Source organism: Tupaia chinensis, unplaced genomic scaffold, assembly GCF_000334495.1.
Source record: "Tupaia chinensis unplaced genomic scaffold, TupChi_1.0 Scaffold000350_1, whole genome shotgun sequence".
NCBI classification, from domain to species: Eukaryota; Metazoa; Chordata; class Mammalia; order Scandentia; family Tupaiidae; genus Tupaia; species Tupaia belangeri.
In genome coordinates this window covers 9,393,431-9,408,682 of record NW_006159844.1, presented here as the reverse complement: position 1 = coordinate 9,408,682, position 15,252 = coordinate 9,393,431, and the positions used below count along the sequence as shown (strand labels likewise).

At 38.4% G+C, this 15,252-nt stretch overlaps 1 protein-coding gene across 1 annotated transcript in view; it reads right to left on the bottom strand.

Annotated features, from left to right (window-relative positions):
• Window positions 1–15,252, bottom strand: part of HEATR5A (HEAT repeat containing 5A) — a 156,408-nt gene that overhangs the window by 57,126 nt on the left and 84,030 nt on the right. Inside the window, exons 17-21 of the mRNA XM_006152391.3 lie at window positions 13,501–13,606; window positions 12,139–12,329; window positions 9,265–9,424; window positions 6,210–6,399; window positions 3,334–3,503 (exon numbers count right to left, since the gene is read on the bottom strand). Coding sequence (XP_006152453.1) covers window positions 3,334–3,503; window positions 6,210–6,399; window positions 9,265–9,424; window positions 12,139–12,329; window positions 13,501–13,606 — 817 coding nt within the window. The remainder of the gene's footprint in view (window positions 1–3,333; window positions 3,504–6,209; window positions 6,400–9,264; window positions 9,425–12,138; window positions 12,330–13,500; window positions 13,607–15,252) is intronic.

Genomic DNA, 15,252 nt, shown 5'->3' with positions numbered 1-15,252 from the left:
ATTAAATAAACACCATGGAACATGCTACACATACTGGACTTTGCATTAATGGTTAGCTTAAACAAAGAGATGCAAAGGAAAACAAGGACATCTACAACCAAGAACAACACAAAGAAACAGCACTGCAAACCTCAAAAAAAGTTAGGAATCAAGGGCCAGGGACCTACCAACACAGAATTATCCAATAAGTTCTCCTGCACAAAAACAAATGACAGACTGGTCATGACAAAACCAAAAGATAAATACTAGGATGACTTTGACAACAGTCAGCTAAGCATTAGAATATAAATGTTGCTAAAGCTATCACTCAAACTGGCTTAGCTTCAGTTTCACAAATCCATCTACAATACTTTTACAACTTAACAAAATGTCAGTTGAGCTAAGATACTGAGAACAGTCAACTCAGGAACTCAAAGATACTGAAAATAATCGGATATAAAATATATAATAATTTAAAAATGTACACTTGTGTAAGTAAAATCTCTTTTCCTAACTTGGAATTTCTGATTAGGTCTCAGTATCAAAACCAGATCAAGTGGAAATGATTATGAGAGGAGTGATCCAGATTGCATTCTCATAAACAGATGTCAGGGAGAGATAGTTAATAGTTTACCTCATCATAAGTTAATTATAGAATTTTTATTTATTTTTTTTGAGAGGTTTTCGTTATAGGGCGTGTGCACTCGCCAGACAGACAGAGAGAGACATAGAGACAGAAAGCGAGAAATCACCCCCTGGGGGGATGGTCACACCGCAATCCCTTCTCTTCCATTCTCCTCTCGGGATCTTGGGCATGCAAGCACGCACAAGCGCCCGGCGTGAGTTTTAAGCCACCGGGTCCGGGACGCGAACTGCCAAGTTTTAAAACTGAGATTCCTTTGAATTGCTAATGTAGCTAAGGCTAAGTTCAGAATGGAAGTTAAATACCATGTGGCTAGAAGATAATACTTTCCAGTTAGATTCTTACCTAACAACAAGATACAATTTCTTAACTTCAGAGAATACTTGAAATATAATAAATTGAATCTGATAAACTTATATAAATTACTAACTAAACTATCAAGACCCAAAATTAACATATTATATAAGGTGTTAATGACGGTACTTTCTAAAGATATTATTTCTGTATAAGAAAAAGAATTTTATAAGCATAAATATTATTAATAACATAAGATTTTTAACTGCTATTTAAGATTTTCTCAATTGCTCTGAAAGTACTCGAAAGAAAAATCTGATAACATAATAGACTGTTCTTCTTTATATATAACCTGTCTTGGTCTACGAAAGGAAAAATGTTAATAGGTTTAGTTCTTATTGTTTAAGAATTAGTGGTTAATCTTTTTCTTCATTTCTCAATACATTATTTTGTTTTTTAGAGAAGTTTTGTTTTTTAGAGAGGTTTTTGCTATAGGGCGTGTGTGCTCGCCAGACAGACAGAGAGAAAGCGAGAAATCACCCCCCAGGGGGGATGGCCACGCTGCAATCCCTTCTCCTCCATTCTCCTTTCGGGATTCTGGGCATACATGCACACACGCCCGGCGTGAGTTTAAGCCACCGGGTCTGGGAGATAAGGTATCTTCATTAAATCTATAAATACAGGGTCCGCAGGTGGTGTGGTAGTTAAGGTGTTGGATTTCCACATGGCCAACCATGGTTTGAGTCCTGAATCTGGTGGCTTTAAAACTGTACCAGGTACATGCGCATGCATGCCCAAAATTCCATGAGGAAAAGGGATTGCAGGCTTGGTCTCTTTCCAGTGAGCACAAATACCCTATGGCAAAACTCTACAAAAACTATCTATCTATCTAAACAGAATACAAAATAATGAAATGGGAACTTGATGAGAAACCTGAATGCAGGATTCAGACTTAGCTACCTCTACCTAGACATGTCAACCTTGGGCAAGTTATTTGACCCCTTGGGCCTCAATTTACTTTATTAATTTATTTTGAGGTTTTGGCCTTAGGGTGTGTGTGCTCGCCAGAGAGAAACAAAGACAGTGAGAGGAAAACTGAGAAATCACCCCCAGGGAGGATGGCCATGCTGGGGCACGCACCCACACACACCTGGCATGAGTTTAAAGTCAACAGGTCTGGAACTTGAAACACAGTTGGCCATTTGGGAGTCCAGCAACATAACCACTATGCCACCTGCTGGTCCCTCAATTATTTATTTACTTATTTATTTAAAATTTTGATTTATTATCATTATTATTCAACTTTAACCAGAGAGACACAGACAAGAGAGAAAAGGGAGAGTGAGAAAGCAAGCCACCAGGTCCAGGGCTTGAACTGTGGTCAGCCATGTAGGAATCCAGCCCCTCAATCACCATGCCACCTGCTGGCCTCTCAATTTACTTTTTAATGCTGTAAACATCATTCTATAAAAGCAAGGGTAGTCATGTGACAGATTTTTAGATTTTGAGATTCTTTTAAGCTCTGATAATGTGTATTTTCCTTCTACTTGAAAATTTAAGGTATGTCTAAAGCAAATTATTCTAATTGCCATGTTACTAATAGGAGTGTGCTGCAAATACTGCAAAGTTAAATTCCAAATGCAACTCAGAAGCACGTTTAAACAGACATTGATGATGTTAACCAATAATGGCTATGAATTAGCTCATCAGAACTTTTGGTTCATTGTCTTCATTTTTCTACACTCATTAAGTATATAATTAGAACCCAGATATCAATGCATATTTTGCTAAAATATTAAGAAAAAGTATTATTTCTCCATCTGGGATGAAAGAAACTTTGTATGTAGTAAGTTAAAACAATAGACCAAAAATAAAAAGACAGGTGATCACATAAAGTAATGCACTGCCTATAACATTTGCATAATGCCTAAACATTATGAGCACCCATATGTATTTACTGATCAGTGAATAAATATTATAAATATTAAATTAGTCATTAATAGGTTAAGAAAATAAATCAATATATAAGTGACTTAAAAAAAGTGATTATATGGGGGCCAGAAGGTAGTATGGTGAATAAAGGTGCTGGATTTCCACATGGCCAATTGTGGCTCAAATACCAGACCTGGCAGCTTGCTTTCTTGTTTTCCCTTTCTCTGTCTGTCTCTTTCTGGTAAAATTTAAAAAATAATAATAATAACAAATGGAATTAAATAAATAAATAATTCCTTTTCGAAAAAGTGATTATATGAAAGCTGCCCACTATTCCCTAAAAAAAAAAAAAAAAAAAAAAAGTCAAAGGAAAATAGCTATAACATACAATTTTCTACATAATCAAAAAAATATTTAAAATGTGTACTGGAATAAACCTAAGTTTCAAATAAAAGAAAGTAACAACTCACTAATCATATACTCACACAGAGGCAGCTAACTAGGCTAGACAAGTTGACATGTCGTGGAGCAAACATATGAAGCTGCTGAAGGCAAGAGATGGCCTGAGCCTGAACAAGGCAGTCGGGGTTATCTTGCATCACCGCACAACCCAACAGACAGGAAGTTCTTAAGGTAGAAACTGAAGTACTGTTACCTAAAATGAAAAGCAGAAAGCTGTTTATGATTGGCATATAAAATCATTACTCTTATATAACTGAATTTTAAAATGTACTTCTGGTCAGGTAGTACTGCAGAGATAACATGACTGCTTACATGAGAGGGATCCTAGGTTCATATCCCAGGATCTCCCCGAGAATGCTGGGCACATATGCATGTGTCTATGAGCTATGCTGTCTGGGACTAGAAGTGGATAGTGGTGTGGGGATGTTATTGGGAGTCCCTGTTTCTCCATGTGTTTTTCTCAACCTCAAAGACACAGATTAACTTAAAAAAATTCCTTTTATTTTCGGAGAGATTTTTGCTATAGGGCGTGTGCGCTCATCAGAAAGACAGAGACAGAAAGGGAGAGATCACCCCCCGGAGGGGGGGTGATGGCCATGCTTCAATCCCTTCTCCTCTATTCTCCTCTCGGGATTTTGGGCACACATGCACATGTGCTGGGTATGAATCTTAAGCTGCCAGGTACGGGACTTGAACTGTGGTCAACTACATGGCAGTCCAGCAACGTAACCATTATGCCATCTGCTGGTCCCAGTTGAGTTACTTTCATACGTTATAATCATATACTATGAAATTTGAACATCAGAGTATCGATATTTTAGGCTTAAATAATTTTTTTCCTTTTGTTTCTTTAAAAAGAATTATTTATTTATTTAATTCTATTTATCTAATTATTTAATTCCATTAGTTATTTTTTTTAAAGATTTATTTATTTATTCATTCATTCAGTTTAATTTGACCAGAGAGAGACACAGAGAGAGGAGAGAGGAAAGTGAGAAAGCAAGCCAACAGGTCCAGGACTTGAACCGTGGTCGGCCATATGGGAGTGTCCAGCGCCCTAACCACACTGTGGTCGGCCATATGGGAGTGTCCAGCACCCTAACCACCACGCCACCTGCTGGTCCCCCATTTGTTGTTATTATTTTTTAATTTGACAAGAGAGAGACAAAAGAAAGGGAAAGTAAGAAAACAAGCCACCAAGGTCTGGGACTTGAACCACAGTCAGCTATGTGGGAATTCAGCATGCCACCTGCCAGCCCCATGTAATTTATTTCTTAACTAGAGATCAGAGCTTGCTTGCCTGCTTGCTTGCCTATATGTCTATGTATATATTTTAGACCTATTTCAGATGAATCAATCAATCAATCAATCGATCTATTTTAGATTTTTGCCACTGGTTGCATATGCACACTTGCCAGAGAGGGAGACCGAGAGAGAAAGACAGAGGGAAAGTAAAAAATCATCCCCCAAGGGGCATGGCCATGTTGCAATCCTGTTTCCTCTATTCTCCTCTCAGGATTTTGGGCATACATGCAGATGTGCCTAGTGTGCTTTCAAGGCTCTGGGTCTGGAACTTGAATCATGGAGTAGGCCATATTGGATCCAGCACCCTTACCACATGCCACTGCTGGCCCAAGAGATCAGAGCTCTTTAAATGCATTATTGCACTTCATGTCTGTCATTTCACTTGTTAAGGGAAGTGTCTTGAAGACACATCTTTCTCTCTAAATATGGTTATCTTTGGTTTCTTTCAAAGGAAGAGAAACCATTTATTTATTTATTTATATTTATTTATTTTTTATTATCATCATACTCTATATTACATTGGATTACATATAACTTTATAGTGTATTACATTGTTTTTTCAAAAGGGAATGCCATGCATGTCAGTCAGTACAGAAACATTAATCTCCCCACTTCAACATTCAATATCTTTTCTATGTTTTCCCCAATCATTATTATTCTAATTATTTTTTAAAACAGTCAATCGCTATTTCTCATTTTGCTTGTAAAAATACTTTGCCCATCATGAATACTTCTCAGACCAATCCAGTTGAGAATACTATACATGGCATCATCAACAGTTAATAAGCCATATCTGTTTCTCACTAATGTCCTGCCTCTCTCATTCATTTATTTTTTGGGAGAGACTTTTGCTATAGGGAATATGCGTGCAGAGAGAAAAAGGATAAGAAATCACTCCCCCCCACCCCCAGGGGATGGCCATGCCACAATCCCTGCTCCTCCATTCTCCTCTTAAGATTTTGGGCACACATGCACACACATATCCAGTGTTGAGTTTTAAGCTGCCAAGCCCAAGACTCAAACTATGGTCGATTACATGGGAGTCTAGTGACATAATCAATATGCCATCTGCTTGTCTCAAAATCATGCATATACATATATTCACTTAACAAAACATAATTAGTTGGGGCCAGCAGGTGGTATAGTGGTTTTGGGTGATGGACTCCCACATGGCTGCCTGTGGTTTAAGCCCTGGACTTGGCAGCTTCCTTTCTCACTTGCCCTCTCTCTCTGTCCCTCTCTGGTATGTATGTATGTATAAATGAATAAATAAATAAATACAATTAAAGTAATCCTTTAAAAACAAACAAACAAACAACAAACAAAAATAGGTCTAGCAGGTGGCGTGGTGGTTGAGGGTGCCTCCTACATGGCAAACTATGGTTCAAGTCCTGGACCTGGCAGCTTGCTTTCTCACTTTCTCTCTCTGTCCCTCTCTGGTCAAATTAAAATAAATAGAGTTAAATAAAATAATTCTTTAGGAACAATAACATACTGAGCAGCTACTATGTGCTGAGCACAGAGCATAAGAACCGAATTCATTTTTATGTGTATATTTTTAATAATAAAACACCACAAAAGCAGCTTTGCATACCTTGCAGCTCTGGACCTAATGTGGTAATAAGGGCATTCAAACAGCGACCCAGACTTTGGTGAACTTCGGCATGAGTAGGAGGCACATTTAATAACAACATTATAATAAGAGAAAGGGTAGGTTCCACATGTACATAATAGAGTGGGCCAGCAGAATCAATGATCAATGATAGAGAATGTAGTGCCCAGGTCTGTGAAGACAGAAAAATAATGAAAAATGTTATAGTAGCATTACAAATATAAAACATATTTAATTGTTCTTCTGTTGAAACAGTGATAAAGTGATAACAAAATAAAAGTATATGTGTTCTACTACTAATTTGGAAAGAGAAATGGAGAACTTTAAAAATTTAAGAAAAGTTTTTCTCCTTTTATATCTACTATAAAACCACATAAAAGACTATTCTCTAATTTAAAATGGTATAAATCGCTCAGCAATGGGCTAACCAGTAGTGTGGTGATTAGGGCGGATGAATCTCACATGGCTGACTGCATGGTTCGAGTCCCAGACCCAGTGGCCTGAAAAAACACACTGGATGCATATGTGCAAGTGTAAAATCCCAAGAGGATAATGGAGGAGAAAGGATTGCAGTGTGGCCAACTGCTTTGGCTATGCTTTCTCACTTTCTTTTTGTCTCTCAGTCCAGCAAGTGCATTTACCCAGTAGTAAAACTAAAGTAAACAGGGGCCATCAGATGGCATAGTGGTTATGTTGCCAGACTCCCACATGGTCAACGTGGTTTGAGTCTTGGACTCAGCAGCCTGAAACTCATGCTGAGCCCATGTGCATGTATGCCTGAAATCCCAAGAGATGAATGGAGGAGAAGGGACTACAGTGTGGCCATGCTCCCTGAGGGGTGACTTCTTGCTTTCTGTTTCCCTGTCTCTCTGGCAATTGCAAGCTCCCAATAGCAAAAATCTCCCTAAAAATAACCATTAACAATTCACCATTAACAATTCCAAATAACATTGGCAGCTTTCATCCAATCTAATTTGTTTATGTTTATTGCTTAATATGTACAAAGAAAGTAAGTTCAAGTAGATTTAATAAAATCTACCACATGCAACAATATGGACAAATCTCTTGATTTGCTGGGGGGTGATTTCTTGCTTTTTGTCTCTCTGTCTCTGTCTCTTGGGAAGTGCATGTGCCCTATAGAGAAAATTTCTCTTAAAAAAAGAAAAATCAACATATACTAAGGTTTAAATGAAACAAGACTGTCCATATACTGATAACACCTGAGGTTGGGTAATAGGTATAATAGAATCATTACAGTATAGTATACTTTTTAAATCTATGTGTGTCATATTTTATAACAAGAAATAAACAGAAAGTATTCTCTTTAGGAAAATGTAAAACTGGAAAAGTTTTATTATAAATGGATATGTAAGAAAGCTTAGAGTACTTTATAAATGCTAAAAATAAGTGAGTTCATATCTGTTAGGTGAGAGATTACAGCCATCAAGAAACTCAGTTTTCATGACACTGGAAGCCATGGGAAGAAGTATTTAAATTCATCAATGCAAATGATGTTCAATATAAACCTACATGCTTTCAAAACACGCTTCTTCAAAGAGAAGAGGAATATAATAGAAACAAAAAGTGCTATATTATTTATTTATTCATGTATTTTTGCTAGAGGGCACATGGCCTTGCAAGAGAGAGACAAAGAGACAGAGAGAGAGGGAAAGTATGAAAGCACCCCTCATAGAAAAATGGTTACACTTAATTGCTTCACCTGCATCTCTTGTTCCTTTTGAGGTTTTGAGAATGAACAACACATGCCCAGTGTGTTCTTCAGACTGCTAGTTCTGGAACTTGAACCATATGGTCAGTCATGAAGGATCTGTCTGACTTAAATAGCCATGTAAGATCTGGCCACAGAGCCAGACCAAAGTGTTACACTGAAAGATGAGTGAGAAATGGAAAACTAAAAAAAAAAAAAAAATCTGGCGAGCGCACGCGCCCTACAGTGAAAATCTCTCCAAAAAAAAAAAAAAGAAATAGAAAACTATAAGTCAATTCAATCAAGTACTAGATGATGTGAAAAAGACTATTAGTAAAACAGTAATTCAGAGAACGCTATGGATTACAGATGATGAACTTTGATGAGATGGTTGTTAAACTGGATGTTAAATTAATACTATAAAGACAGATTATAGGAATGGGAGCAGAGAAGAGCAAAAGGAAAAAAAAATGTTATTACAGATATGAGAATGACACATCTGGAAGAAAGCACGTAGATCACCTTCAGAAGAAGCCAGTACTTTGGGATAACATCAGAGGTTTCCTGGGGCAGCTGATGGCACTGATATAGGGAGCTGATTAAAGAAGCAAGAAGCAGTCTGCCCAAGTTTTCAGTAAGAAGTGGCAAGAAAAAAATCTTTTGGGAAAACAAATTGGCCTCATTCCTAGAGAGAGCTAGAAAATAAAGAACCTAAAAATAACATAACTAATTAGAAGGCTAGAATAATTAAGGACAGGTGGGGGGAGAGATAGAAAATAAAGGTTAGAGTAAAAACAGGGAGAATAAAAAAAAAATATCACTCCAGATTTGATTACGGTATTAGCAGAATGATGAGGCTGGACAGTGCTGCAGTAGAAACACATGATGCACTGTGAGGGTGACCTACACAAGAAGGTTCCGAGTTCATGTTACAGACCTTCCTGTGTGGGCTGGCCCTGTGGCCTAGTGGTTAGACAAAGCTGGATGCCACATGGCTAACTATAGCTGCAATCCTGGCCCGGTGGCTTATAAACACACTGGTTGCACGTGTTTGTGTGCCCTAAATCCTGTCAGAATGGGGAAATGGAGAAGAGACCGCATGCCCCAAAGGAAGATGCTTTCTCTCTCTCCCTTTTTGTCTGTCTGTCTCTTGTGAGTGCACACACTCTCTGACGAATTAAAAAATAAAAAAGTTAAGTTTAGCAATGGCTTTGACATTTACTATGTTCGGCAAAAACAAAATTCACAAATTATTAATGGTTGATTAAAAAAAATCTGCATCCTCAAAAAATCATGAATTTCAAGGAAAGTAACACATAAGGTACTTACCTGCACATCAGGAGAGGTACTGTCCTGAGACAAAGTATAAAGGATTCCAATGCAAGAATTCAAGTGCTGAGATGAACTTACTCCTCCTAAATACCTATGCAGGGATCCCAAAGCCAATGAGTGCCCTGTTCTGGTAACCACGTCCCTTGCTGATTTCAATCTGTAATTACAAAAATAAAAATAAATGAAGTCTCAGGAAAACAAAATGCTGGTGCATATACACTATCACTGAGGCAAAACTTCCTATACGAATAGTTAAAAAATGAAAGAACGTATTTACTGTTAACTGACAGAAAGTTCTGAAATAACCTGAAGGATACCTTGCAAAAGAAAACATTCTAGATAAAAATTCCTCCACATTATTAATGATTATTTAAGTATCAACAGTTTCAATGGCTTTCAGACCTATGTAAATACATGGTTTATAAGGCAGGCATTACTATCATTTTATCATTAAGTTACATTTTGAAAACTCATGTGCCGAGATCCTTTAGTCCATATAAACAGTTTCAACTTAAGAACTTTTGATTTTAGAATTAAATATAAAAGAACATAATATTAGGAATTTTCTATACATTGTGTGCTGATTTAAGCACTTTAAATTGAATCCTTCTTTAATTTCCCAACAAATCTGAGATTCATATTAATATTATTATCAATTCCATTTTACAGATGAGGAAACCAAAATGATAAAGTAATTCTCAAAAAACAGCCCACTATTAAATGGTAGAGTTGGGATATAAGCCAAGTTAGTAAACTGCCTCCAGACTTCAAGCTTGTAACCACATCAGATGGACATAGTCAATAGATGTAGGTCAAAGTGCTACCTGTACCATCACTACCACTACTAACATAGTTTATGTACATCCACATTCATATTTAAAATGAATGAATTTATCATACGTAGATTTTTTTCTTTTTACCCCATAGGGTGCATGTGCTCCCTGGAGAGAGACAGAAATAGAAAGAGAGGGAAAACATGAGAAGTATCAACCCCAAGGGGGATGGCTATGCCACAATCCCATCTCCTCTATTCTCTTAAGATTTTTGAGTAGGCATAAGATGGTGCCTGGTATGTTTTTCAATCCTCTGGGTCCAGGACATAAACCAAAGAGCCGGCCATGTGGGATCTAGTGCCTTAAGCACCAACCCACCTTTGGCCCAGTTTTTTTTTTTTTTTTTTTTTTAATATTATTTTCAGGGCCAGTCAGTGGTAAGCTGGTTAGGGTGGCTAGACCTCACATGGTTGACTGTGAGGCTCAAATTCTGGACACAGAGGCTTGGGGTACACACCAGGCATTTGTGCCTGCCCATACTTCTGAGAGGAAAATGGAGGACAAAGTATGTGGCATGGCCATCCCCCTGGAGGATGATTTTCACTTTCTCTCTCTCTCTGACTCCCTTTGTCCCTGGCAAGCAAACATATACTGTGGCAAAACTAAAATAAACAAACAAAAAGTTCCTCACATAATTATCATCTCATTTAACTTAACATTCTCAATATGTAGGGCAAAATTAGCCCTGTACTTAGAATAGAGGGATACTGGCAAAGAAGATTAAGTGTCCTATACAAAGTTACAGACATGGTAGAAATAAAAGTATAGGCACATAGGACAACCAGTGGAGTGGTGATTAACACAGAGGGAGCCCACATTCACGACTGCACAGTATGAGTCCCAGATCCAGAGACTTGAAAAACACACTAGGCATGTGTGTGTCTGTGCCCAAAATCCCAAAGGAGAAGGAAAAGAAGGCACTGTGGCGTAGTCATCTCCCCAGGGGATGTTTCTCACTTTCTCTCTATCTCTGTTTCTCCAGTTAGTACACGTTCCCTATAGCAATTTTTTTTTTAAGAATTATTTAATTTTATTTATTCATTCATTTATTTTTAATTTGACCATAGAGAGACAGAGAGAGAGAGGGAGGGAGAAAGTGAGAAAGCAAGCTACCAGGTCCAGGACTTGAATCGTGGTCAGCTATGTGGGCATGTCCAGCTCCTTAACCACCACACCACCTGCTGGTCCCCCTATAGCAAATTTTTTTAAAAAAGCACAGGCAGCCTGTAGCTTTTCCTTTTTCCTGTAGATTGTTCTTACTACTTATCATCTATATTTTAGATGAGAAAACTCCTTAAGTGTATCACTACCCTAAAGTCCATTCCATTTACTGTCAATTACATCACCTATAAATAGTGATTTTTCTCTTATTATAAAAACTAAAGAAGAGGGACCAGCAGGTGGCATAATGGCTATGTTGCTGGACTCCCATTAGTCAACTGTGGTTCAAGTCCCGGACCCAGTGGCTTAAACTCACGCCGGGCACATGTGCATACGTGCCCAAGATCCCGAGAGGAGAATGGAGGAGAAGGGATTGCGGTGTGGCCAGCCCCCCTGGGGGATGATTTCTCGCTTTTTGTCCCTCTCTGTCTTTCTGGCAAGCGCATGCGCCCTATAGCAAAAACCTCTTCAATAAAAACCCCTAAAGATGAAACACTGAAGGTTTTTTTTTAAAAGAATTATTTTTATTTATTCATTTATTTTAATTCACTAATTTTAATTTTATTTTATTTAATTTTAAAGAGAGACACACAGAGAAAGAGAGCGAGAGAGGGAAAGTGAAAAAGGTCCGGGACTCAGACCGTGACCAGCCATGTGGAAGCATCCAGTGCCTTACCACTATGGCACCTGCCAAAACACTAAAAGTTTTATGTTCCAAGACCACCAGGCCAAAGGAGTTCTCTTTTTAAAGCATTTGTATTTGTCAATTTTTCTTTCCTTAGTTAGAACTCAGAAGGAAGTTCTTAGTAATTTCAACAAATCAGCGAGCTACTGATACATCCAGTTTATACCCACAGTCCATGAGAAATCCACTTACTTGTCAAAGTTAACTTGAGCCAATCCAGCAGTAAAAGCTCCGTCATCAACTGCTTGGGCTAATTTAGCCCATGCCTCTGCTGCTGCACATCGCAACAGGGGGTTGGGACTTTCAAGGGCTCCCATGAATAACGTTAAGGAAAGTCGTCTCATTTCTTCTGGACCTAAACTTCCCCTGGAGCCAGTCATGTACTGAAATATGTAAAGAGCAATCCAAATTTACAAGTGGAGTATATGATCTCTTACACAGTTTGGAGAACGTATATTCTAGTTACCCAAATGTTACTATTTAAAAAAAAATCAGAACACAAAAATCAGCACTGATCATATAAACAATCTGATTTTTTTTATGAAGTCCTTTAGAATTTTAAACCTCTAAGCAAACAAATACGGCAATCATCCCTGTGGTATAAATGTATTCAAAAGAACATTAATAGAAAGCAATAAACTGTATTATCTTTTACTCAGAAACAGTCAGGTACAAATGCAACAACAAGCTGGATCTGGTCCAGGGACTATAGTCCATCAATTCTTGGCATAGGATCGTGGGCTCAGAAGGATGAGCATGACTGTATACCAAGATTATGTTTGATTTCTTTTTCTATTTTAAATAATTATTTTATTTAATGCTATTCATTGTCATTATTTCATTTTGTATTTTTTGAAGTTGATTGGAGAGAGACAGAGAGGGAGAAGGAAAGTGAGAAGGCAAGCTGCCAGGTCCAAGACTCGAACTGCCGTCAGCCATGTGGGAGTCCAGCTGCCTTAACCACCACGCCACCTGCCAGCCCCAAGATTATGTTTTGAACTGCGGTCAGCCATGTGGGAGTCAAGCTGCCTTAACCACGCCACTTGCCATGCCAGCCCCAAGATTATGTTTGATTTCTAACAAGTTTTATGTAGAGAAAATATTAAACGAGAAATCTAAATTCTAAAATATTCTCATCAAAGGACTCAGAAAAATAAAGGAAAAAAAGTCCTTTAAAAACATCTCCCTTGGGACCAGCAGTTGGTGTAATGGCTATGCTGCTGGACTCCCATGTAGTTGACTGAAGTTCGAGTTTCAGACCCGGTGGCTGAAACTCAGGCTGAGCGTGCGTGTCTGTGTGTGGTGTGTGTGTGTGTGTGTGTGTGTGTGTGTGTATGTGTGTGTGCCCAAGATCCCGAGAGGAGAATGGAGAAGGGACTGCAGCGTGGCCATACCCCCTGGGGGTGATTTCTCACTTTGTCTTTCTGTCTCTCTCTTTCTGGTGAGCGCATGCGCCCTACAGTAAAAACCTCTCCAAAAAAAAAATCTCCCTCTAACTCATTCAAGTTGGCTACACATCAAATAACAAAAATATCTTGAGTTAAAAAAAATTACCTTCAAGAACCGAGAAAATGAAGAAACAACATGTAACTGAACTACTTGCTGACGAGCTCCTTTTGTGTGCTTTATACTATCCAAAAGCTGTTCCAATATAAGAAGCCTAAAATCAAAAGAAACACGATTTAAAAATACAAATAAGATTTGTTAACAAAGATAAAATAAGTCAAAGAGTGGTACTGAATATCCATTGCTGGCTTGTTTCACTGAGTAATTCTGTTAGAACTACAGGTTGAACATTCTTGATAAGAAAATGTAAAATGCTCCTGATCCTGGCTGCGTAGAATGCTTGGGGGCATGGGGATTGCTGCATGGTGAAAACCACTTAAGGGTATGCCCTCATCAGTATGAGGTGGGCAAACAACAGAGCTCTTGCATAACATTTTAGTATTAGGTATTTAAACATTTCTCACCTGAGAGGTAGGTGAAGAAAACCCTTCAATTCCCACCCATTAGCCTATAATTATCAGATATTCATCAAGTTTCAACAGACTGAACACCAGAAATAAGATTGAGAGGTTCTCTTTCAGTGATGGGGCCAGCCCGTGGGCTGGTGGTTAAGGCAGTTGGATCCCCACATGACCGACCACATAGTTCAGTGGCTTGAAAACACACTGGGGTGTGTATGCATGCATGCTCATTTTGAGGGACCAGCAGGTAGCATAGTGGGTAAGGCACTGGACTCCCACGTGGCCAACTGCAGTTTGAGTCCTGGACCTGGTGGCCTGAAAAACACCAGATGCATGCACAGGTGCCCCAAATCCCGAGAGGAGAAAGGAGGAGAAGGGAGTGAGGTGTGGCCATCCCCCAGACAAGATTTCTCACTTTCCCTCTCTTCTCTGTCTCTCTTTCTCCAGCAAATGCATGTACCCTATGGCAAAAACCTAAAAAACAAAAACAAAAGGCATTTTGGGTACTATACGTAATATGAATAAAATTTTAACCCTTGCTTTTCTCATTTAACATTATGTCCTTAGCATTTCTGAATCATTTTTATTGTTTACTAGCTTTTATGAACCCAAACTTTTATGTATGTACGTGTGTGGGTGTATAAGCACACACACTGCAATTTATTCAACCATTCTTTTATTGGAAAATTTCTCAATTCTAATTATGATAAATAGACAAATTATTTTTGGTCTGGATTGAATATATCCATTTAGCTATTTGTGAATCCTCTGTGAACTCTTTCATGTTCTTATAGCACAGAGATTTTGTGTGTGCATGTGTGCATGTACCAGAGGGTGTGTATGCTGACCAGAGAGAGATAGAAAGCACTCCCCAACAGGGTGTAATCACATCAAAACCCCCTCCATTTCTCCATTCCGCACATTTTGAGCACACACACACATGCACTGGTCTGTTTTTCAAGCAGCTGGGACCAGGACTTAACAGTGGTTGGCCCCCTGGGATTTGGGTCCTCATGCACAATGTCTAACGACTACACCAAGGGGCTGGCTCTACAACAGTTTTTATTTCTGATGCTGATTCAAGATATGTAACTGAAATAGGCCACCCCATCTTTCTCTTGCCTTTTCCTTTAAAACACTGTTTGTGGGGCTGGCAGGTGGCATGGTGGTTGAAGCCGCTGGGCTCCCACATCGCAAACCATGCTTTAAGTACCAGACCTGGCAGCTTGCTTTCTTACTTTCTCTCTCTCTCTGTCTTTTTCTCTGGTCAAATTTAAAAATAAATAAATTAATTAAAGTTAAATAAAATAATTCTTAAAAAAAAAAACCACATTATTTC